At 37.1% G+C, this 26,113-nt stretch overlaps 2 protein-coding genes across 4 annotated transcripts in view; one reads left to right on the top strand and one right to left on the bottom strand.

Moving 5' to 3' along the window:
- LOC122669630 (KH domain-containing protein At1g09660/At1g09670-like) overlaps positions 1-12,413 on the top strand; it is a 32,286-nt gene extending 19,873 nt beyond the window's left edge. The window contains exons 4-7 of the mRNA XM_043866429.1: positions 2,389-2,523; positions 2,632-2,748; positions 11,811-11,954; positions 12,043-12,413. Coding sequence (XP_043722364.1) covers positions 2,389-2,523; positions 2,632-2,748; positions 11,811-11,954; positions 12,043-12,192 — 546 coding nt within the window. The 3' untranslated portion in view covers positions 12,193-12,413. The remainder of the gene's footprint in view (positions 1-2,388; positions 2,524-2,631; positions 2,749-11,810; positions 11,955-12,042) is intronic.
- A 1,576-nt stretch (positions 12,414-13,989) lies between these two features.
- LOC122667101 (agamous-like MADS-box protein AGL11) lies at positions 13,990-25,076 on the bottom strand. Of its 3 annotated transcripts, none has more exons than XM_043863295.1 (9): positions 24,886-25,076; positions 23,620-23,841; positions 18,828-18,909; positions 18,130-18,191; positions 16,380-16,479; positions 16,002-16,043; positions 15,771-15,812; positions 15,143-15,303; positions 13,990-14,209 (listed from the first exon to the last, which is right to left on the bottom strand). In XM_043863295.1, the coding sequence occupies exons 2-9, from the start codon at positions 23,799-23,801 to the stop codon at positions 14,206-14,208; spliced, it is 675 nt and encodes a 224-aa protein (XP_043719230.1). In that variant the 5' UTR covers positions 23,802-23,841; positions 24,886-25,076; the 3' UTR covers positions 13,990-14,205. The 3 variants fall into 3 exon arrangements, with proteins under 3 accessions (XP_043719230.1, XP_043719228.1, XP_043719229.1); XM_043863293.1 differs by having other exon boundaries at positions 13,990-14,205; positions 15,139-15,303; positions 24,886-25,075; XM_043863294.1 differs by lacking the exon at positions 24,886-25,076 and adding an exon at positions 23,948-23,966 and having other exon boundaries at positions 13,990-14,205; positions 15,139-15,303; positions 23,620-23,803.
- Between the last annotated feature and the right edge of the window lie 1,037 nt (positions 25,077-26,113).

Consider the following 26,113-nt stretch of genomic DNA (forward strand, 5'->3'; position numbering starts at 1 on the left):
TTATTGAGGAGGCTCATGGGAAGATATAGATATAGCAAGAAGGATCTCCGTATGATTTTTATTGGCCTGGAAAAAGCTTATGACCGGGTCCCTAGAGATTTAATCTAGCATGTTCTAGTGAAGAGAGGGGTGTCGAGTAAATATGTGGATATAATTAAAGATATGTATGAGGGTGTGGTGACTAGTGTGAGATCTGTGGGAGGTCAGGGGAAGGAATTCCCAATTACAACTGGGTTACATCAGGGATCAGCCTTAAGCCCTTATGTTTTTGCACTCATCATGGACGACCTAACCAAGAGCATTCAAGATCAGGTCCCGTGGTGTATGCTCTTCACCGATGATATCGTTTTGGTGGATGAGACAAAAGTAGGGATTAATGCTAAGTTAGATCTATGGAGATCAACCTTGGAAACAAGAGGTTTTAAGATTAGTAGAACAAAGGAGTATATGATGTGTAATTTTAGGCACACTATGATAGATAATGACACGGTGCGAATTGAGGAAAGAGAGATACCGCAAAGTGACTTTTAGATATTTGGGGTCAATCACAAGTAAAGAAGGTAACATAGATGATGCTGTTTTGTAGAGAATTAAAGTGGGATGGATGAAGTGGAGAGGTGCTTCTGGAGTGTTGTGTAATCGAAGTAGTCCTTTAAAGCTTAAAGGAAAGTTCTATAGGACTGTAGTACGACCAGCTATGATGTATGGGGCAGAATGTTAGGCAGTTAAAAAATGTCATATTGAGAAGCTATGTGTAGTAGAGATGAGGATGTTAAGACGGATGTGCGCAAAAATTAGGAAGGATAAAGTAAGGAGTGAACATTTTAGAACAGACTTGGGAGTTGCCCCGATCAATGACAAGCTCAAAGAGAGGCATTTGAGGTGGTATGGTCATGTGCAACGGAGGCGTAGGGACGCCCTAGTAAGGAGGAGTGATATGATCCCAATTGAAGGAGCTAAAAGAGTTTTGGGCAGGCCTAAAATGACCATATGAGAAGTTGTGAGGAGGAACATGCTTAGTCTAGGTCTTGTACCAAGTATGACCTTGGATAGGGCCTATTGGAGGGCAAGGATCCATGTTGTAGGCCCCATTTAGCCGAGATTCTTTCTGACTGACTGGGTTGTGCCTCTTTCCTCTTACTTTAATCTTTCGTCTCTCATTTTCCTTTTATTTTCCATCTTCCATTTGTTGTTTTCCATTTTTCTTTTTTCTTTTGTTTATACCGCAGTTTTTCCCTACTTTCTTTGTTTGGATCCATGTAGCCGACCCCATTAAGTTGGGATAAGGCTGAGTTTGTTGTTGTTGTTGATTATGTTACTTATATAACAACCCACTTGACTGTTAAATTAGTGGGCAATTGGAAACTTTACCTGAGTCCTAAAATTCCAAATTCTCTAGAACATATTTGACAGAAGGCGCTTCATCAGGTTATCTAGAAATTACCTAGATGCTACATAGCTATGTTACATAGTTCAAAATTACAAATTTCGCCGAAATCTCAGAGAAATTTCGCTAATTTTGACATGCCCGAGACGAGACCCAGAAGCAGCATTAAACTTGGGTTGAAAATTTTGGTAATTCCGGTCACACAAAATGCCTGTTTCGTCGAAATTTCGATCATTTCGGTTGAAAATGTTGGTTATTTTGGCTGTTTGCCTGCCAATTCGGTCGAAATTTCGCTAATTTTGGTCAGACCAAAACGAGACCAAAATACAAGTTTTTCAACTTTACTATGCCTACACTGATTGATGTAGGAACCCTTTCTAACTTGAGGTATTTGAAATCGAGATATCCCACTCATGTGTTGATTGTGATAAAAATGTATTGTTTTTGAGAAGAGGCATGTATTACTAGGATAGGATCCATCCCTTGGTGAGTTTGTGGGAAGCTAGCACAATATCCAACTATCCAAGCTCACATCTTTTCATGTAGCATTAGTAATGAGTGGACTAAATCTGTTTTTTGTGCTTGTCCTTTGGATATGTTGCAAATTCACACTCTTCACTAATGATTGCGTGACCCCATCATGGCATGACATTGGCTGGTAATTCTTTGATCTCAAAGTGTCTAGCGAAGTCAACTGCGCAGGCATTCGATCATTCTTTTATGTTAAGAAAGCTAGGTTTTCAGAGTAGTAACTTGACAGACTATTTGAATCTTCCTAAAATTAAAGTGAAGCTTTGTTCATTAAATTGAAAGGAAAAGGGAAGGGGAGAGAGAGAGAGAGAGAAGGTGATTTAGCAAAGAATCATGTTAGCTTTAATTGTTGTTTTCTTTACATTCTTTACTCGTTTTAAAAACATGCTTAGGCTATGTTGCAAGTGGCTCTCTTTGATTTTTACCAAGCGTGTATTACTCGTTTTTGGCCTTACTGTATCTTGTTTCAGGAAAATGGAATTCTTCAAAGAATGGGCGCCTTCCAAGCTTCACCAATTGGTTGGCATGGGGCACCTGGAGTTCCAACCAGCCCTGTTTTGAAGAAAGTCATTAGACTAGATGTTCCAGTCGACAAATTTCCCAATGTAGGTTAAAGAATCTCTCTCTCTCTCTCTCATTTTCCCTTCAAAGTTTTGAATGATCAAGTGCTGGCTATTGTGTTCTGAAATTACTCCAATTATGATTACTGGCAGTTCAACTTTGTTGGCCGACTCTTGGGACCACGAGGGAACTCTTTGAAAAGAGTTGAAGCTACAACACAATGTAGGGTGTACATAAGAGGTCGAGGTTCTGTGAAGGATTCTGTAAAGGTATTTTGAAATTCTTCTAATCTTCAAATGAAAATGATTAAGTGATGTATCTCAATAAATGTGTGGTTGAAAGTTGAAATTGAGTTGATTGGGATGACTGGATAGTGCGCATCTGGACTCAAGATATAAGTTATTGCTCTGAATTCGTCTTTGAACATCTTGTCCCAAGGGTATATAATTTTTCTTTCCTATATGGTGCTTTAAATTAAAACCATCATGTGACTAAACCTATGTAACAAGGGCAATGGTGGGAGATGTCTGACACAGAGGCACCCATAATGTGAACATTTGATTGTCTTTTTGCGTATATTGAATGATACGTCTTTAAGACTATTTCCTTCATGTAAGTTTGCAATATGAGACTGATGTACTTGGAATAAGCTGATGCTTGAAAACTGCCATGTGAGTTTAAATAGTGGAAACAACATGAGAAATCAATGGTTAAGTTTCAAAATTGTGTCTATGTTGCATTGGCTTGAATTCTACCATCTAGAATATTTCTGATTCTCCTGGGAATAGGTTATCAGTTGTCGACATCTTTTTTCTCTTCTCTTTTACTTTTCTTGTTTCCTTTGTCAATTATTTTCCTTCTTGCTTGGAATACTGTCTTTCTACACACTGTCTTGTTCTAAACAAGGAATGTTAACTTGTAGGCATAGTTCTGATCTGACCTTTATTAGTTAATTTGCATTTAAAAGCATATAATATGGCTCTACGTATAATGATGGAGATATGGATCCTGACCTTTGTTAGTTAATTTGCATTTAGAAAGCGTATAATACGGCTATACCGTTTTATACGTGTACTCCCGTCTTATTGCCAAAGGAATGGCAAAAAACGGATACAGTTAGGAAAAAAAATCTAAACGCATTTAAGATGTGTTGCCCTTTTTTTTAAGTGAAATTATACCTTGCTTATAGGCTGAGAATGTATGTTCTCTACCAAAACCCAAGTTTAACGGTGCTCTTCGTTTTCATCTATAACAGCTCATTCTCCATTACTTTCCCCACTCTTCCTATGTGGGTGGTCCACTCATTTTCTCTACAGCTGGTTTCCTTTAGTGGTAGTGAAGTGGTGACATCGATTGAAATTGGATGTCATTAATTCAATTTCAGCTTCAATAATGAGTGGTCTCAAAAGACACTACAGAATGTCATAGTGGGTCTAGGCCCCTGGTTAAAAGTCGATAAGCCTGCTCAGGATCTAATGGGTTGGGTTGGGCGCCCTTGGACCATAGGTCACTATTAGGCCCAAAGCCGAGTTTTAGCTGCCGCCTCTTTGACGCTATTATCAGCCATTGCGTCCCTGTTATTGTGAGTAACTAAATGTTCATTCCTGTCCATTATCAGCCATTGAGGAAATATTATCTATATACACTCATAATTCACTATGAGGCCCAATTGTTTATTCCCATAATTTTGGTTCTTACTGCAGGTCATCTCACCTAATATGAACTTTTGATATAGACATTTAGATAATAGTTCCTCAATTTATGGGTGTATATTGCCGTTTTTGAGTCCCGTACATGAAAAATCTAAACGTTTAAAATCCGTATCGCCCGTTTTTCCTTTTTTTGCTGTTCTCGAAGTATTTGACCATATATTTGACCGTCCCGTTCAATTTCTGAGCCTTTAAAACATGTCTGTTTCGAACACCATTTTTTTGGGCTTCTCGTTTCAACTAACTATGATCCTGACTGATCTGATTATTGATCGAGTATCTAAATTTGGACTCAGAAACTGCTGATTGGAGCTAGGTGCATTAGGTAATTGCAGAACTAGATTCATGCACGCCCCAATCTATACTGTTTGTGAAGCATTTCATAGTTTTTGAAGACACTTTATTTTTTTTTTGTTGAATATTAGATCTTATAATGCAGCCACCTAATCCTAATCCCAAATTAGGAACTAAGGATTTAACACATACCCATTTTGGGACTGTTAACAGTACTCGTGAATAGTACCATGAAAATAACATGAAGAAAAAGAGGAGAGAATAGAGGGGTAGGGAAGAAGGGCTCATGACTCACACACTAACACACATAAAATACTATTGAACTATGTAATCTGATGGGTGGTTACATCTTTATAAGAAAAAATAAAAGTAGAATCCTAGTAAACTTCAAACTCTTAAAACAAATTCTAATATTATGGAAAACTGCCAAGTAGCCTAATGGACTTGAAAACTAACACTAACTCATAAAAGGACTCTAATAACTTTATTATAATGACTTAAGTAGACTCAAAACATAACTCCATTTAGCCAAGAAGTATCCTAATTTAACTCAAATACTTAAGGACATAGTTGTCAAGGCATCCAGGCGCTTTGGTCAACTTGGGCGCCTTGGATACCTTGGTCGCCTACTTGGTGTCGCCTTGAATTTTACCCTCTCCAACGCCTTGGGTCGTCTAACCGTCGTGACAACTATGCTTAAGGGACTAATCTCATCTACCCCCTTGTGGTCCTAAAATTTGAATCTTACAATTTGGCCTATTACAAATAAAATCATTTAAAATTGTAGAAAACCTAGGACCTGTAACCAATAACTTGAGAAAGAAGAAAAGATGAGGAAGAGGAGAGAACTGTTGAACTTATCAGTCTCCCTCATAATGCTTGTATTTATAATCTCAAATTACAATAGAAAGGGGAACTCCTAATCAGATTAGGAATTCCTAATCATGATAGGATTCCAAGTTACAATAGGAAAAGAACTAGAACTAATAACTCAAACTGAAACTAAGACTAACAACTCACAGTAGAATTTGGACTTGACATAATTAGAAACTAGGACTCCAACTAGGACTAGGAAAATAGAAGATACACATCAACCAAATCACTGTTCACGTGAACAGTGCATAGTTGTTACGTCGTCACGGTGATCCAAGTCAGTGGAGGGGTGTTATGTCGATATATCGACATGTTGCCCGCCATGGCATTGCCATGGCGATCATATCGACCATGTTTTATTTTTTATTTTCTCTATTTTTAATGTCATTTAGTATGCTATAATATATACCCTATAACATAAAAAATTAACAGGAAAGTGTATTACTAATCTACTATGGTTTAATTCATGAAAGTGTATTATCCATTAGTGTATATGAAATCATGGATTATCAAATAATTGCTAGCAATAGTCTTGTTGATAATAAAGTTGAAAAATCATGAGAGTTGAGGTATGATTCATATGAAAGTGACTACAAAAGTAACAAAACAAAAAAACAATTACAAGAACGTAATTTATATTGAGTGAATAAAACTAATAAACAACCCATCTAAATAAATAAAAAAATTGCTGGTGTGAATATGTGATTGTGTATTAGTCAATAGTGTATTAGTGTTTTCTGTTTGATGTTTTTTTAATTCTTTTTATGTTAAGGAAAAAAGCATTAAAATAAAAAATGGTTAAAAAAATTATTGTTAAAAAATTAAGTTTTATAATTTGAAACAACCATGTCGCCTGATATGGCCATATGTCATGGTATGGCGTCCATGGCGGCGCCATGGCGACTACATGGAGGCCATATCGGTCGATATTCTTACATCATCCATATCGGTGGTCGATATGCCCACTTCTCCAGCGATATGACGCCATGGCGGCATGGCGACGCCATGACAACTATGGAACAGGGTCACAGGAACAGTACTTCAACAAAAATAAAAGCCCATAGCCAAGTACTAGCGAAATAAGACCAATTTTGGACATTACTCCTCAAAAAAAATTGCCCTCGAGTTTTGTGGAATGGGAGGGTCTTCAATGCACGTTTAGCAACAAACATCCTCCTTGACCCATGGAGTTGATCAGACACCTTCGCAGGAGAGCTCTCCTTCCTGGTCTCCCACGAAGAAAGCTTTCTTCGCAAAAAATTGAGAATTAAATGGCTTGAGCTTGGAGACTCCAAAACTGCTTACTTTCACCGTTCCTTGAAAGCCCACACAAATGCAAATTCCATCCCTCTCCTCATTGTAAGCGATGAGTCCTCTCTCCTCTCCCCCCAAGCCATCAAAGCTGAAGCGGTTTCTTACTTTCTCATGAAGTTGATGATAAAAAAAACTTCACGGATGAGCTCTCCTCCTTGGTCTCCCGCAAAGAAAGCTTTCTTTGGCAAAAATCGAGAATTAAATGGCTTGACCTTGGAGACTCCAACACTGCTTACTTTCACCGTTCCATGAAAGCCCACACAAATGCAAATTCCATCCCTCTCCTCATCGCTCGCGATGGATCCTCTCTCATCTCCCCCTAAGCCATCAAAGCTGAAGCGGTTTCTTTGTTCTCTGGTCTCTTCCACACCCTCTCTCCTCCCTCCACCCCCTTTTCCCTAATGACCTCATTAACAATTCATCCCCCACCTCCTATCCTTCCTCCAAGCCATCCCCTTAGATGAGGAAATTACTCATTCATTCTCTCCCATAAGCCAAATAAGGCCCTTGGTCCTGACTGCTTTAGTATGGGGTTCTTCCTTTTTTGCTAGGACATTATCAATGTTGACCTCCTCATAGCTATCAAAAGCTTCTTCTCTCCTAACCAGATTAAAGGGATTAACCATACCTTTCTCTGCCTCATCCCTATGAAAAACAGTGCTTCCTCTATGCCTGACTTTAGGCCAATCTCTTTGTGCAACCTTCTTTATATATTCACCGCCTCCATTTGCTCACTGACCGCCTCGTCAGTGCTAACCAAACGACTTTCATCTCTGGCAGGAGTATTTCAGACAACATCCTTCTCTGTTTTAAAATAGTCCGGGGCTTTGATAGAAAATCCCACCCTCTTGCAGCCCTCCTCAAAATAGACATCCACAAAGCTTTTTGATTCCATTAGATGGGATTTCATCTCCAAGATCCTACTAAAAATGTCTTTTCCCACAATTTTCATCCAGTGGATCCACTCTTGCACCTCCCCTTTCCCGTCTCTCGGTCCTCATTAATGGCAACACGGCTGGTTATTTCCCTTCCTCTGTGAGTATCCGCCTGGGCTGCCCCCTCTCCATTCCATGTTCTCCCTTGCTCTCGAACTTCTTTCCCATAGCATCCAGTCTAAGACTGTTGAGTTCCTCATCTCCCCAATCCCTAAATGCAAAGCCCTCAGGTTCACCCATCTAACTTTTGCTGACGATCTCATGATTTTCTCTAAGCCTGACCCCTCCTCCATCTCATCTATGCTCTCCTCACTCAGCCTCTTCGAGAGTCTCTTGGATCTTCGAATCAACCTCCTCAAGTCCTACCTATTCCTCCCTGGAGTATCCAACTCCATCAAAGCCTCTCTCCTTGAGTTGACTGGTCTCTCTCTTGGTCACCTCCTTGACAAGTATTTGGGTCTCCCCTTGATCCCCGCTAGATTGTCTACCCACCACTGTACCTCCATGCTTGATTCCATCCGCAAAAGACTCCAGCTCTGGATGAGTAAACTCCTCTCCTATGCTGGCTGTCTTCAGCTGATCAGATAAGTCCTCCAATCTTCCTACATCTATTGGTGTGTTGTCTTTGGCCTCCCTAAATCCACTACCAAGGGCTTAGAATCTCTCACGTGCTCTTTCCTTTTGGAAAGGTTCCGACACCCCTAGATTCCTCCATCCCCTCAAGTGGTCCTCCATTTGCCTCCCCAAATTTGAGGGAGGCTTGGGTTTGAGAAGAATCAAAGATTTCAACAATGTGGGCATTCTCAAGCCTATCTGGAAAATTGTGTCCAAGCATGACTCTATCTGTGTCAAGTGGATCTATTTGGGTCCTCTCAAGCATGACTCTCTTTGGACTGCCTCCCCGTCCTCAAATGCGTCTTGTGTTTGGCATAAAATCCTCTCCCTTAGACCTATTGCCTTAACAACAATTATCTCCAAAATCGGTGATGGGAATTCTACTTCTCTCTGGCTTGACAACTGGTACCCGTTAGGTGTCCTCCTTCCTCTTGTGGGTGCCAGAACCATCCACTCCTTAGGCATCCAAAAAGACTCTCTTGTTTCCATCATCATCTCCCTCGATGTTTGGTCCCCCCTCCCCTCTCCCCCCACCATTTCACCCATCTGGGCTGCTCTCCCCCCTCTCTCACTTGGGTCCTCTCCCCCCCCCCCCCCCAAAAAAAAAAAAAAAGACTCAATCTCCTGGTTACCCTCCCCCAATGACCATTTTTCAGCCTCCTCTGCCTGCAACTTCTTGAGACCCAGTGCTGCCTCTTTCCCTTGGTATAAGTTAGTTTGGTTCAAAGGTCATATTTCCCGCCATAGCTTCACTGTCTGGAGAGCCTTCTCCCTTTGCCTACCAACCCAAGCCTTCCTCATCTATAGACACATCCCTACCCCTCCTGCTGCGCCCTTTGTTGGAATGGCTTTGACCGAATTTTCTTCTCCTGCCCCCCTTTCTCCCACACTATTTGGCAAATGGTTTTAGGCAGCTGCTGGCCCCCTCGCAGAAGAATCCTTCTGTTCTCCAGAGAATGGCTTTGGGTAGATATGACTTCCTCAAAGACCTCGATATGTGACACTGCAAGGAAGCTCACTTTCGGTGCTGCCATTTCTCACATTTGGATGGAGCGCAATCTCTGAAGATGGACCTCCAACTCTCGTCCCTTTGACAAGAGTTGGAAAGTCATCTCCTTTGATGTTTGCTCCAAGCTGTCAGTGTTACCATTGTAATGTTTTGGATACCCCAAGGAATAGGCTCATTGTTGTTTCCAGGGTTTACCTGAGTCCTTGATTCAGCCTTCTGTCCCTTCTTAGGGCTAGCCTAGTCTGGACTCTTTCTCTTTCCCCCCCCCCCCTTTGTATATCCCCCCAACCTCCCAGCGCTTTTGATAATGAAGTATTAATTCAACCCCCCCCCAAAAAAAAAAAAAAAAAACTTGATGATCAGACCATGATCCAATGGAAGGAAGTCAGTGACATGAGGTTAGTTTGTGAAGACACAAGTTGGAATCATGAACTCAACTGTTTCAACAACCAGAAGATCAACTGGTTTATTTTCCTTTTTGATGCTAACTTCCACGGGTTGCTCTTCCACATCCACTTATGCCATTACTTCGTCCATCATCTTTGGCTCTTCTTCTTGGTCTTCCACTGTTCAATGAGTGATATCATTTTGTCAAAAGAAGCTTCCGAATGATAGACCATGAGCAGCGGTTGACTTTGTAGTTACTCAAGTTGTCACTGAGCCTCTTCAAGATTCTCTCTAACCTTACGTACATTCTCTTCTGCGACTTCAATTACTTAATGGGACAAGTGTTCAAGAAACTAGGATCCACGGTATCTACAGCAAGATTTAAGTAGGCTAGAGTAGGCTCTGATACAAGTTGATGCAGCCACCTAATCCTAATCCCATATTAGGAACTAAGTTTGATTGGCTGCAATACAGACCCAGTTCTAAGGAGATTTTCTGTTGAATCAAGGACTGAAAAGCTTGCTGGTTTTGATATTGCATTAGTCTACAATGGGGAAAGAAAGAGAGAATAAATAAGAGAAGAAAGAAGAGAATGGAGGGCTATTTTGGGACTGTGAACAGTACCCATGAACAGTACTGTGAAAAGTAACGTGAAGAAAAGAGAGAAGAGAAGTGAGGGTAGGGTAGAAGAGCTCACAACTCACACACTTTCACAAATAAATTCTATTCTACTGTGTAATCTGATGGGGGGTTACATCTTTATATAAAAAGCTCAAAACTAGAAACCAAGTAAACTTCAAACAAATTCTAATAGAATTAAATAACCGCTAAGTAACCTAATGGACTTAAACACCAATACTAACTCATAAAGCGACTCCTAATCACTATCTTATACTAATTTAAGTACCCTCAAAACACAACACTATCTAGCTAATAAGTATCGTAATTGAATAATACCTACTTAAGACACTAATCTCGTATACACCCCATGTACCTAAAGTTTGGGCCTTATGATTGAGCTTATTACAAGTAAAAACACTTAAAATAGAAACTCATAACCAAGTACTAGCAAAATGAGACCTGGCTACAAGACCTGTACATGATAGTATATGATTATATCTAGAGTCTGAATTTTATATGGTCTTATATATTATTCAGTCTCTGGCTACAAGACCTGTACATGGATTTGGGGCCTCAATACTTACCATGTATCTTGTATTTTAAGGATCAGATCTAATGGATTGCTTGCACAAATGATTCTTGAGCATTTGATTTATGCATTATTTTCTGAACCATTTTGAAGTGCTATTGAAACTTTTTTGGGCTGTTCAAAGAAATCAGGAAAAGAAATATATGATTGTGCTTGTCTTTTAAAGTTGAATTTTGTTCTAGTTTATTTGTTAGTGGGACAGACGGGCATCTGGATTCTATCATTATGGGATCTCTGCATATGTAGAATGGCCTGGGACCCAGCCCCATGATATTTGTTGTATCATAAATCACGTTGTGTACATGTATCTTGTTAATAGTTAAAATATCGAATCCATGAATTTGAAAAAGAAAAGGCTGCTAATATGCATGATGTGGTAGTATATACTGATACATGTGCAATATATTACTTGCTTAATATATGTTGGTTGTACTCAGTGTCAATCACCGTTGCCTAGCCTGGGAAAACCGACATATGTCTGGGGAATTGTCATCCCTGTCTTACTATATGCTTTGGAGCAATGATAAAAGGTTTGGGCAGCCAGGACAAATGCCCGGGTTCGAGTCTTGAGAGCGATCACTTTGCGCAAGGCCGAAAGTTAGGACTTAGGACCATCTCCAAACTCACCCCTCCTAGACCAACACTAGTGAATGGCCTTTTTGCTTGTCTAGAAACCACAATGCCATTTTTCTTTTTCAGTGTGACTACTAAAATTCACCATTTTTGTGAAATTTGTATGCACTTAACTGGTTCTCTGGAGATGACAAGAGTTAATATATTTGTGAAGCTTTTGTGATTAATTAATTCTAAATAGGAAAAGCTTATGGTTGGAGGATTTATTTCAGTTTACAACTATAATTGTTCTCAATTTATTATGACGTTGTCAGAATATTCTTTCTTACTAATTGAGTATTGACTATCTTTCTTTTTATTCTGTATTATCATTTGACCTGCTTTATTCTCATGGGGCTTCTGATTCCTCTAGGAAGAAAAACTCAGAGATAAACCTGGATATGAGCACCTAAATGAGCCTTTACACGTGCTGGTGGAGGCTGAATTTCCAGCAGATATGATAGATTCCCGTCTGAATCAAGCTGTGTCAATATTAGATGACCTTTTGAAGCCTGTGGTATGGAATGCGATCCTTTTCCATTATTATCTTTTTCCTTGCTGCCTTCTATATTTCTCAGCTACTTGTGTGTGTCTTGCTTTCTTAGGATGAGTCATTGGATTACTACAAGAAGCAACAATTGAGGGAATTGGCTCTGCTAAATGGTACATTGAGGGAGGAGAGCCCTCACATGAGCCCAAGCATGTCCCCCTTCAATAGTGCGGCAGGGATGAAACGAGCCAAGACAGGACGATAGCCATTATGTTCTAGTTGAAGCAACCATAATTTCCTTCCTGGGTCCATAAAAGGCACTCTTGTCAGAATATAGTTTCTTAATGATTAACCATTTTGCGAGTGCCTTGGGAGGCTGAGAAATTTCGACTGGTTACTTGGTTATTAGTAATTTTGAGTGGGTTAAAGATTTGGTGCCGGACATATCACATATCTCAGATGGGTTTCTATTCAATATTGTTCGTTCCATAAGCCGTTAGTCTCTTGTCAATTATATATTCTTTCTTGTATCATTCCCCTAAAATTATACTCTGTAATTTCATAGTATTGGGTGGCTCCATTCAGTGCTTCCCTGATTGATTTTATTATACTAACAGATCTTCAGACTAAGGTTTTATGTACTTGGAAGTCTTTGAATTCTATGACTTATACATGCATAAATTTATTCATGCATGTTGTGAGTGTAAAACTTAAATCTCATGCTTGTATTATAATTTATTTGTTTAGTATCTTATATTATTTAAACCCTCTGAGTTTGTGATTTATTTGCGCATTTCTTCGAGTATGAAAAGCTTCTAAAAACCTGCATGAAATTTTTGCCTGTACCATCTTTGTTTTGAAAACCATATGATCTTGTGTACATTTTTAGTTTGGTGGTGTTTTCATGTGGTAGGCTAAGTTACCAAATAAAAGATACATCTTTTTTGCCCTAATATAAACATAGTATTTAGGATGCTTCTTGGAAATAATGTTCATTTATGGTGAAAATTATGCAGCCTCTATATTGATTTTATGTTTAAATTTTTTTATCCATACATGTAATCCCAGATGAAGCATCGTCATAATCTTCCCAATGTTTGCTGTACATCAAGCACTAGATTCTGATGAGTGAGTATTTTTTAAGAAATCACAAGATCTACCAATTCTTCTTTAGGGTTTAAGAAAATTTCAGATAGTTTTTTCATTCATCGGGCTTTGTTAATATATTTTGGACATTCAATAGTCTAGTTTCCTTTTCGGCTTGTACCATGACTGAAAAGTTCAGTTTTCACAAAGGTCGAAACAAAACCAGGTTTGATACCTGGTTTTACAAAATTCCAGTCGAAATTTCACCCTCACTATAGTTCGACCAAGTTTTTGGGTTCAGTATTGTTTCAACATTTTCGACTCCAAAGAGGGGAGCTTCCTAGAAAACCTAAGCTTTTTGTGTTTTTTTTTTTTTTTTTTTCTTTCAAATAATTCTCATATCTTTGTAACTCATTCGATAATTATGATATAGTTTCTAAATTTATGTGTATTTTTTCTTGATGCATATTTTTGAGTTGTTTTAATTGAATTATGTGTTGTAATACTAAGTACTTACATTACCAACCTTGATTCTGAAGTCAAACAACCATTTTGGTTATACTTATTTAATTTATTTTTGCAATCTACGGGTTCAAATGACCTAAAATAGGATTTTCTAGAAGTTTCAGGACCTAATTTGGTAATTGGGGTATCAAAACCAATTATCGAAACCTGCAGTCAAAATTTACCAGGATTTGTTCAAAATTTCACTGTTTCACGAAATATTTCGGTTAAAAGTTAAAACCCAGGTCGAAATTGAAACTTCAAACAAGGGAACCCTTATCCTTTTGTTCCTATTTCATAAACTCTTTCAAGATCATCTCCTAAGCACATGATACCTTCCCACTGTGGTATTAATTTACATTCCTTACCTGCTAACTGTTAGATGTTTAATCGAAATCTGTCCAAAGTTTTCTAAGAGTTGAAACGTCTTAATAGATCATGCTGCACATGTATAGCATAATATAAGGAATTGATTTATAACTTAACGTTAAATAGAAAGGGATAATTATCCATTTTAGAAGTTCTAAGATAAATACTTCTTTCTGTGAATGCTCATAGTTTTTTCTCACTTAATATGTTCCTGAGACAGTGCGTGCTAAGAGTGAATAATTGAATTAAGTAGAAGGAGATAGCTTCACGTTCAGTCGCAACATAGATCCATTCCAAGACATGTTACTTCTTCACCCAACTACCTGTGTGGACAACAAAACAAAGACATCTTTTTTATTAGTTCAAACTATACATCCAAAAATTGTTTTTAGTGCATATTGTAGTAATTGTTTTTAGAATAAAGAGGGCAGGCATTGGTGTAACGTTAAAGTTGCTCCATTGTAATCAAGTAGTCATGGGTTCGAGTATAGAAACAGCCTCTTTGCGAAAGTAGGGTAAAATTGTGTACATTATGACCCTCACCAGACCCTGCAATGGCCGAAACCTCGTGCACTGGGTATATATATATATATATATATATATATATTAGGCAAGTTGACCAAGAGAGGGGGCCCTGGATGCAAGGCGACACCAACAAGGCATCCGCTTAGATGACCAAGACCAAGAGACCAGGATGCCTAAGCGACACCTTGACAACTATTCTCTTTAGCACAAATATCGGATGCATGGTAGATAAAGGTGTCGTTTCATTTCATATCATACAGTTGATGTGGTGTTGCTAGAAACCAGAAATACAATGCATGCTTGCTCAGGTTGACCTTGGTGAGTTATAAACTTAGCTGGACATTATCTAACCCATTTTTTTATGAACCATATTTGTCATGGCGATTAGACGACCCAAGGCTTTGGAGGGGTGCCTAGGCTTCCTAGGTGTGCAATATGCGATTATATGTAATATAACAATGATAATTTTATATAATTATGCTTATATGCAACATATAAATCATATCAATGCAATATGATATAATCATGCTAGTAATGATCTAATACGAGAAAACCAACATATAATAACCAGAGCTTGGACACCTAGGCAGCGCCTTGACAACTATGGTATAAACAAAATCTTACAGGGGAAAATGATATTGGTATTTGAAGGAGAAAATATCATTTCCCATTTGTGAATGAAACATCAGTATACTGTGTAAACTTTTCTTAATTGAAAGAGATCTACTTACCCAAGATGAAGAGCTGTCTGACTCTGATCAGGATGAGAGTAGGCAGGTCCTCCCTCTAACATATTCACTTGATAGTAGTTCCGCGAATCGTATGACTGAATTGGCTCGAAATCTTGCCCTGTTACCATATTTGCTTGCTGTGCACGCTCGTTTTCAGCTATCTGAATTTGAGAAAACCCTAGATATGTTACAGTACTGAAAAAATGGAATTCATTATTGAATATCTTCTTTAGTTCCAATGTAACATGAAAAAATGAATATATTTATACATAAATCTCTTTATTTGGGATGAATGTGTGTGGTACAGTTATCTATCTGATGCTCTACTCTGTTGAGGGCCACTTTTTATTAACTTACACTCACATGTTTAGGGAATGGATCAGTATGAGGTTGACTAAGGCTGCGTTTGGTATGTATTTTGGGTCGATTTCGCATTCTTGGATGATAAAAATAGTTGTTTTTATCATTCGAGAATGTGGAATCTACCTAGAATGCATACCAAACACAGTCTAAGTGAGATGAGGAAAATTAGTTTCTGCAAAATGGAAACCCTAGCTGCTTTGATTTATTCAATAGATGATTAATGGAAGTGAGGATGAATGAAAAATGTGATGGCAAATTGACATACCTTAGCTCGCAGGTACATATTGTCATTCTGAAGTTCCATTTCCTGTATTGCAAGTCGAAAATTAATTAACCATTCAATTACTTAAGAGTTTAGTAAAAGTTAAGACATTATTGCTGCCTTTGGTATGCATTCTTGGAATACATTCTAATGCGAAATCAACCTAGAACACATTCCAAGAATGCATACCAAACACAACCTAAAGAAAGGAAAACAAATAGAAGAAAATCCTACCCTTTTCTGCATGTATTCGATTTCGGCAAATAATAGCTCATGCTAGGGAGAGAGAGACAAATAAAAATGGACAGAAAATGTTAATAATTGTCATTTAACAAATGTAATGGCGCATTAGAAGATATAAGATGATGAGGATCTATGGAAGGGGAATACATATATAGGCCAGGCCTGGAATTCCAGCTAAATGGAATTTGAAGTTTAAGGCTTGAAGTACTCCTTGGGTCTTTAGATGAGTACTCTGATATATATATGAAGTGAATTATACATTATTTGTGGTGCTTTAAATTGTCTTAATTAGGTTTAAATTATCCAATTGGGTTGTCTAATTGTGCATGATTAAGGCAAATCTCTCTCTCATTGTTAGTAGAATGTTACCTTCTTGGATCTTATGCGTGTCATGCCTCGTTCAAGTCGGTTCTCCAGCTGCTTCAGCTCCTTGACAGTTAGAGAACTGAGTGAATCACCCATCAAGTGTCTGTACAACAGAAGGACAGAAGAGCTTAGAAGACATTTATTGGAGATTGCTCATCAAGTTTATGAAGGCACCAAGGATTTGAACAAATTGATCGATGTGAGACTATTTACTCTATTACTGTCAACATCTCAACACTCCCCCTCACGTGTAGGGATACCATGTGAGAGGCAACAACCCAAAACCACATTTGGAGAATTTTGTTTCTCACAAAAGGTTTTGCTCTTTTGCCTTCAAGCTGACATGGATAAAGCAAATCGCTCTACGACCATTGGTTGAATTTCAGCTTGAAACAAGCATGGAAAGTGACTAATAATTAATGATATTAAAATTTTATATAAATTACAATAGTGCCATTTCAAAATTATATATATGAAATGTAGTGGCATTCATGTAATCTTCTATCACTTGGCATTACTTTTAAGATTCTTACCTTTACCTATTTAGTGTTAAAAAAACATTAAATGGAATATATAGCTTTGAGTGACTTGGCTAATCACATGGACCCACCCACCCCTCATTTGCCAAATGAAATATTGGCAATGAATATGTATTCTCCAAAAGTTTGAATCCTTTATATCTACATTTATCTTCTTTCTTCAAAGTTCCATCATGAAAGAAGATTGAATCCTTTTATATCTACATTTGTTTGGACAAGTATTGATGGAAGCAAATTCTTTCATTCCATGCATCGATCAGTTGGGAAAGAGTTTGTTTACCCTAGCTCTGATGAAGGAAGTTAAGTCTAAACTTAAGAAGAATGAAAGACATAAATAAGAGCGGTCTGGGGACCCGTAAAGGGGTGGTCCGTTACTGCCTATGTGGATCAGATTGCCTTTGATGTGACTACCTATCACATCTAGGTTGAAAGAAACAATAAAAGATTCAAGTAACATATCATATCTTTTAACCTATACAAAATTCATCTGAAGTTAAGTGAAAGATTTTTATAACATAGTATGGTTGTTCCTTTATCTGTCTTTAATAGTCGTATCAGTTCTCACTGGAACCTTAATATAAGATTCTGTCATTAATAGAATCTGAACCTAAGTCTTGACATTGCGTCAATCCCAAGCTCCTCTACAATGTGGTTTGGAAATTGAATCATGTCACTTGAATTCTCTGATTTTGTAGCATCGATCTTTCGCCAAGTAGTCAGTAATGTGATTTGCTTCTCTGTAGCAATGCGTAATCTTCCACGGAATGGATCTTAAAAATGGTTGGAGAAAAATCCAATCTTGAAACGCAAACCAAAGAATTAATTTGGATTGAATTGAGAGGACCATAGATGAAGAGTCCGACTCAATCCACAAGGCAGACACATTTAATTTCTTCGCTTTAAGAATGTCATGCATGAGACTTGCAAACTCAACTTCAAAAAATAGTCTTAATCCCTAAGAACAACTTGAAAGAAAGGAACTCTAGCTTGTTCTTTTTTAATATGATTTTTTGTTTACCCATAAAAAATGTGCACACCTTCTTTTGATAGATTCTTATGGCAGTTATTAACCCATCAAGCTATTGTGTTTTAACAGATTTGATTAAGATAATATCTTGTTGAATATAAAGAAGAAATTCCTAACTTTTTTCTTTCTGAATTAAAATTCCATACAAATATAACATTAAATTTGCTAAATTAGAATGAATTAGTACCTGTTCGCATTCGTCAGGATTTGTATTTGCTGGCGCAACTTTGTAGCTTCTTGTTGATAATACTGCATTAATCGATCCATGACCATAAAGAAGAAATAAGTAATATGTACAATATAAATTTAATGACTATCATAACTTTTAACCTATATATTTTTTACAAATTATTTTATGGAATAAAATTGAAAAATGAAAATTATGTTCATCATAACTTGTGTATGGAATAGAATTTTCATTTTGTATGTAGTGTAAGATATGATAATGATAGTATTTGCAAATAGAGAATACATAAATATTTTAAGGAAAATCACATTATTACCACAAATTTAATCTTTTAAGAAGAATCTATACATAGTTATGTATTTTAGTTCTATAACATGTTTTTTTAAGTTTTGTAGAAAATAATAAAATGCTTTCAAATATTAGAGAATGAGGTAATGGAATATATTTGTATGATTACGAGATAAAACATCGACTTTAAACTCCAATGTAAAGAAGATGTTCATTTTTATAAACGCGTGCAAAGGAGAAACCAAAGATGCTTAAAAAAGGGGTCATTGAGGTACCATGGGTGTTCCTTTTATGGACAATGTACAAGTTTTGTCTACAAATTGTGTGGTTTACCAATTGTTTTTATTTTTTTTCATGCAATAACTTAAAAAAGAAAAAAAAGACTGTTAGTGAGTATAAAATTTGCTTACTTGAGCATTTGCCTCTGCAACAGAGGTTATGTTTGAACTATCTGAAGAGACCTTCTTGTACCTCTCTATAGTTGATTTTATGCTGCAAGGCAAACAAAGTTAAACTATAAATATTAAAAAAAATTATACAAATGAAATATAAATTAAATAATTATTTATTGGGAAAGGAGTTCGTGCATGAATCTTTCATTCAATAGGAGGGTGTGGGGGCTTTATGGTCAATTTGAATAGATATAAATGCCCATCTAACAATAATTAATGCAGGTCGTGCATATGCTTGGCCATGCATAAAAACTTCTGCCTTATTTGAAATAATAAAAAATGGCAAAACTTTCCTTGGTTGGACGCTAGGTAAGTAGGTCCTTAATCAGGACATCTAATTCCATCATGTGGAAGGATCAAATGATATATCAACCGTTGGATACACAGGAGATGGTCTGGATAGACCACTTCTCAAATTCAAACCCAAATATAGTCATTTAACCCATGTAATGGTATATCCTCTCATTTATGTATATAAGCTACTTTAGTATTTCCTTGCACGTACCCATATTAAATTCTTCGATTTTTAAACTGATGTGCTCGCAATGCAGCCAACTCTGTTTGTGTTGAAACTTGACATGTGAGCAGTTGGTTTTGCGATCTACCTATCTAGGACATTTCAGCCTAATATGATCCAATATGTGGCAGAAGTAGACACAAAACCATGGCTTAGTTATGTGAATCACCAGTCTAGAAAATCTTCTTCCTCATGCTCATAAAATAAAGGGTTCTAGTTTCGTGAGTTTACCACCCAGCCACATGGCAATTTATTTGTCCTCAACATTGGCACACTAAATCCACAGGATCTTAATCGTCTCCATTTATCTGCCCCTCCATTTCCTCCATTACATCTCATAGGGGGCGGAAATGATCACCCTACCCCCTGCCCGAACACACTGCCCGTATGGGGTCCACTCCCCCTCTATTAGATGTAATAGAGGAAATGGAGGGGCAGATAAATGGAGCACATCACTTTCTATCCATTTGGTAACCTTTTAGGCTAAATACAGTTACTACACAGTGGAATAAAGCTTTTAGGGTATGGTTGAAAAGCCAATGTTTAGAAAAATGGTTATTTATGAACACATGTAAACACCAACAATATGCCGTAGGGGTTTTATCAGATAAAGAAGAAATGCAATTGTGAATCCATCTTAGGAAAAAAAAGACAAATATAAATAAAGAATTATTAATTAATAAAATAAAATGTACTCTTTGATAGAAATACTTTCTTTTTTCTTAAATTAAGAAAATATAGGAAAAAGTTCTCTCACAATGGGATAATTGAGATATTAATTAACATGTTCAACACCATATAAATACCCCAGAAAACTAAATATATGGGGTCAAACAGATAATATCTAAATGAGTATTATAAAGTACAAACTTCAAAACATCCTAAATTATTAAACTAGGATATGTTTTCCTTCACCCATTCTCTTTTTACCTGTGGTGATGTGACATTATGATTGGATTCGATCTGAGTTTATCACTAACTCCTACCCTTATTGTTCAAGGTCCAAAATACATTTTTTCAATCCAAATGCAGGATCAAATGGGGTAGATGAAGTGATTTTGTCTTCACCATAAGTGGAGAGAATCATTTCTATGGCTTGGAGCCCTCACAATAGGAAAGTTCTTGCAACTCGGTTGGCAAAAAAATTTCGGAGTACAAAGGAGGTGGGAAACCAAGGATAGTCACTTAGTATAGCTGTAATATTAATAATTAAAAAAAAAAAAACCCTACATAAGTATAATGGAAAACTTTATCAGAAACATCAACAAAAAGAAAAATTCCTAGCATTGCTATGGTATTTAAAGCAAATTAACTATGGTAACGTAGCATGATTTCCTTTATATGATATATAATTTTATGTGTGTCTTAAATTCTTGTATCTGTTTTGAAGATTGATCTGTTGCAACATTCTTTGGTGGCGACCCAAATGAGGAGGTACAATTCGACTTGATGGATTGATCCATTTGAAGGAGTACTTATATTCTTTACCCGCTTGGTTGTAAAGTGACTGAGTTTTGGTGGTTTTCGTATAAGGGTTTCAGCTGGTAGAGAGCAACAGTGCCGTTTTTTGATGTTCTTGAGAGATCTCCATTGTAACTCATCTTTCATATGGTGAAACATCTTCAGCTTCACCCGTGGACGTAACACATCATATTAGTGTGTGAACCACATTAAATCTCTATGTCATCTTGCTCTATTTTTGTTTCTGTTCGTGTTTTGTTATGTGTTCGTTCTAACAATAACTGAATCATCTTTATACTTACTTTGACTTTTGCCACAACATATAAGTGTTTCACTTAACTATGAGTTAGAAAGATATCATATCCTTCAATTACATCATCATCATCTACTTTTATATACCCTTAGATCAGCCACCGGTACTCCAAGTCTCTCTCTCTCTCACAGAGAGTGAGGAAACATGATCACGTCAAAAGGAGAGTACTCTATCTATCAAACTAGTGGAAGGTGGAAGACTGAAGGAAGCATATATGGGAAAGTGAAGACTTTTCTAGGGAAGAGAGCAATCTGAAATGGATGGAGAGCACACAACCATAGAAAACAAAGATGGAAATTAAGAAAGCAACATAGAGAGCTCCACACAGATATACTTTAATGGCAATTCTGCAAATTAAATTTCTGCAACATTTTTGCTAGACATGTCTGTCAGGTTTACACTTCACTCTTCACGGAAGACCATTACAATGGACGTCATGAAGAAACAAAGCTTCATAAATACTAGCTAGAGAAGAAATATAGCTTTGAACCCTTTGGTTCTTTTTGCAGAGATTAATTAAATGTGGGTTTTGAGTTCTGAAACCTAACAGGATGGAACGAACGATAGAGACTCTGAGCTAAGAAGGGCTAAGCAATCGATGCTTCATTAATGGTTTAATGTGAAATTACAAAAATATCCTTTTATCATTTTCTGATTTTTTTCTCTGTAGATTGGCACGTGGGTTTTGAGTTTTGACAGCAGAAAAGGAAAAGGAAAAGCCGGAAAAGAATCCTTAACTTCAGCGAGGACTAAAATGGTGAAACTTGGAAGAGTGAAAAACAGTTGGTGACGAAAGAGAAGGAGATTAGAGTAGAAGAGTAAAACCCTAGCTTCTTTATTTATTTTAAAATTTTCTGGTCAAGTAGAAGAAGAAGAAGTACAAAGTACAAAGAAAACCTCTACCGTTTTTCATGAACCTGTGCAGGTGCAGAAAGAACAAAAACACCAGGCCCCATAGAAGTCTAATTTTCTCTCCAAAAGAGAGAGAGAGAGAGAGAGAGAGAGAGAGAGAGAGAGAGAGAGAGAGAGAGAGAGAAGATTACAATGGTTGGGTGAAGAAAGTCAAAGTAGGCAAGTTTGAAAGCAAGGGACAAGAAAGAAGCAAATGAACTAAAGAAGGAAATAGACCCATGCATGCATCCATGACCCACCGGGTATGGGAAGAAATTTTGCTGCTACAAGGGTATTTTAGAAAATACCCGATAAGTGAATTCATTTCCAGGCTGGCAGTCAAGGAAATGGGATCTTAAAGGGTATTTTAAAAAATACTAAAACCTAGGAGGGTATTTATGAACCCAAAGGGAAGCGTAGCACCAAAATCCCCCCCCCCCCCAATATGTATAGATGTTGGGGGTTTGATGTCTTTGTATTCTGTCCTTTGCATAAGTCTGCTAACTTCGAAGGATTATTAAGAGGCCCAAGAAATTTATTTTACGATTTATTTTTGTAAATTACATGTATAGGGTTTTACTATATATTGTAGTGAATGTTTAGTGACGTGAGAGAGATGTGTGAGAGAGAGCGGTTGTAATCCTATTCTTGATTGATAGTGAAACAGATATCATCTAACTGTGGACATAGATAATCTTGTCGATTCACGTAAATCCTGTTGTTTAATTGTGTGATTGTTTGCGATTTCCTTTTCTTTTCTTTTTTTTTTTTTTTATTTTTTTATTTTTTTACAAAACACCCAATTTATATCTCTCTCTCTCCTATTATTTTCTTTCATTTCAAGGGATGATACTGCAAATTTATGGAACTAGGACCGAACCCACTTCCCATGATCAAATCAAGAGAATGTCTGTGAGCATTTATTGATTTAGCTGTGAGATCCATATATACTTCAACATTAAATTTATTTCACATTATTAATTAGTTTTCTTTTCATGCCAATCCAACAGGGAGTTACCTAAAAAAATTCCAACAAGGAAATGGAAAGATCTCAAGGAAAGCATTAAAAAAAATCTATGGTGTTCCATCATTCCTCATTAAATGATTCAAAAAAAAAAATAAATGGAAGGAAATAGAAGCTCTCTTCTGTATTATTCCATGTTCATTCAATAAGTCATAGTTTCTGTACCCATGTTGAAACAAATGTCAGATCCATACAATGAAAACTAAAAAGAACTCTTTTTAGGGAAACAATTAAATTAACTGGATTCAGAAGATCATTGTTCACTTCTGATTTTTATTTTTACCTTTCTTTGATTCACTTTTTGTTTGAAAACCCTAAATTGACATAAATTGATCCAAATCTACTTCAATCCATACATCTAGATCCACAAATAAACTACTAATCAAAACCCCAAAGATAATTGCACCCAAAAGAAAGCAAATCTGGAAACCAACCCCCCCCCCCCCCCCCCAAACACACACACACACACACAAAAAAAAGGGAGGAGAAGAAAGAAGCAAACTCAAAGATCTAATTCATGTTAGAGAAGGATAGAAGGAAGAACCTGTTATTAGAGTACTCATAGAGGCGACCGCGGCTTGAGAAGACGATAAGAGCTACTTCGGCATCACAAAGGACCGATAACTCGTAAGCTTTCTTCAGAAGTCCATTCCTTCTCTTACAGAAGGTAACCTGACGGTTTGTGGTGTTCTCAATCCTCTTGATTTCAATCTTTCCTCTCCCCATTTGAAGGAATTCGTTCTTTTTCACTTGCTCCTTCGATAACCTGGAGAGAATTTTACAAAAGAAGAAGAAATTTCCTGTCATCTTATGTGATTCTTTAACAGTATAGGTTAAAAATAGGTTAATTATTTAAACTATTATATATGAGTAATTCTTCAACAGTGCATGAGTAAATGTTAGAAAACTTTGAATGCTCTCTCATACACAATGAGGGGGAAATCTAAGAATGCATAAAGATACTAAAAGGGCTATTTGGGATGCTCTTTGTAGACCTAGATTTTGTTTCTCGAGGTAATCTTGGTTGTTTGGAGTTGGGTTTTTCGTGTTGATGGTTGTGCCAAAGGTGGGAGAGGCCAAAGTTTGGTGTTTCTTGTATTCGTCTGAGTATGCCTCGACGTTAATCTTGTATTCTCTCTTTTTCTTTTTTAATATATTCTTTATGATCTTCTAGAGAATAAAAGGCTATTTGGGGTCTGGACTCTTGAAGAGAGAGGGGGGGGGGGGAGTAAAATTTACTAAAATGAAGATCAAAAAGAAACTTGGAAGGATTTGATATAGCAGCAAATAGCAAAGAAGGATCATTTTCCACGTAATCCTGTAGATGAAGAGAGGAAAAATTAGATCAAGATCAACAGAATTAGCTGAAGGAAGCTGAACCAGAAAATATCTGCTCCTCCAAGTAAGCAAGAAATAATAAAAGATGGAAAGAGAGAGAGAGAGAGAGAGATGGTTCTTGATGAGAGTTTTGATACAATTATGGTTTTAACTAAAAACCCACCATTAATTTAGCAGAAAACCAACAAAAAAGAGAAGGGAAAAAAGAAAAAAGGCAAAACTAATGCATAGTTTTTCTTGTCTCTGATCAAGCAGATCTAAGAGATAAGAAAGGAGCTAAATAAGGAATTAGACTTTGTTTTGTTGCTGCAAAGAGTGTTCAGAGAAGACTGAAAATAACTTAAAAAAAGGCAAAAAAAGAATGAAAGGAAGCTTAAATCTCTTGTTTACTACCCAAAAGAAAGGGTATGTAAGCGCTTTTCCTTTTGGGTTTCGGCTCCGAAAACTTCGCTATTCTCTCTCTCTCTCTCTCTCTCTCTCGGAAATGTCTATCTCTCAGCAGCAGCAGCAGCAAAGCAGCAGTAGCAGCTTTCGGAAACTTTGGTGGTTCTCTCTCTCACTCTACAACTCTACGCAACCCATACTCCAAACCCAAACAAGCCAAGCAACTCTATCCCTTCTTCCCTCCTTTCTTTCTCTATTTATTTCTCTCTCTCTCTCTCTCTCATTCTCTCTCTATAGAGTGTGCAGAGAAGGAAAACGACCTTCGAATAGCTTTTTCCAGGTGCAGCACATGTGGTGTGATGAGACATCTACGAAGGTATCTGTTTTGTTTTTTTGAATGGCATTTTTGTAAATATGTTTTTACTAATTTATTTTCAGTATATAGTGAAGTGAGTTTTTTAATTTCCTATGGTGAAGGTGAAGTGTGAATTACTAATAAGTTCATACAGTTAAAATTCAGTGGCTTGTCTGTTCTTGGTATAAACTAAACTGGTTTTGTTATTGGACAATTGTGGGTCGGGTCAAACTCACATGAACCCAACCCTGTTCAATTCTTAAAGACAAAAAGAGAGGTAAGAAATAAGAACAAAGTTTTCCTTCACCACACGGTCTTAGGGTTCACAAATCTTTATAGGGTTATAGTATGTTCTCTAAAATACCCTTTCAATACCCTCCCATGCGCATCTAAGATAGATATCAGCACATATATGTGGCACGCATTTTTTTCCCCTCCTTTTGATAGATAATATCAATTTATTAAAGAAAGGGGAAAATAAAAAGTTAGAGGTTTATTTTTGATAAATACATATTCTATGAGGGAGAGGGAAGATGAGAACTAAGAGGGTTGAACCCAAGACCTCATGGTAGGGTGGGTTTAACGCTCCACACTACTACCAACTGCGCTAAGCAGTTGTTCTCATACCTATGAAATTTTATCACCCAATAAAAGAAAAAGATAAATGGGAAACTTGGTCATGCTTGAAAAATGGTTAAAGTTCCAAATCTTCATTGAAATGATGAATCAGACCAGTCATTGAGGGGCTTATCTCAAATTTAGCAAATTAAACATAGGAGAGGTGTGGGCAAATGGGCAATAACCTATTCCAAAACCTAAAGACCAACCATTAGACATTGCTGATCTCTATAGAGTTTCCTCTCTTTCAATGCTTGCAAGCAATCATGGATCTCAAGTGACCTTTTTTATCCATTTTTTTTACTTTTAACAAACAAATTTGTTTTCCAATCCTTTAACTCTT

This window comes from Telopea speciosissima, chromosome 7 (assembly GCF_018873765.1).
Source record: "Telopea speciosissima isolate NSW1024214 ecotype Mountain lineage chromosome 7, Tspe_v1, whole genome shotgun sequence".
Lineage (NCBI taxonomy): Eukaryota > Viridiplantae > Streptophyta > Magnoliopsida > Proteales > Proteaceae > Telopea > Telopea speciosissima.

What these genes read in the sequence shown, in the direction of transcription:
- LOC122667101 (XM_043863295.1), bottom strand. Translation starts at nt 23,801, where the DNA reads ATGGGGAGAGGAAAGATTGAAATCAAGAGGATTGAGAACACCACAAAC. An exon ending in TCGAATACATGCAGAAAAGG is followed by an intron (nt 15,813 to 16,001) that starts GTAGGATTTTCT and finishes CTTGCAATACAG; the next exon opens with GAAATGGAACTTCAGAATGA. An exon ending in ATATGTACCTGCGAGCTAAG is followed by an intron (nt 15,304 to 15,770) that starts GTATGTCAATTT and finishes TCTCAAATTCAG; the next exon opens with ATAGCTGAAAACGAGCGTGC.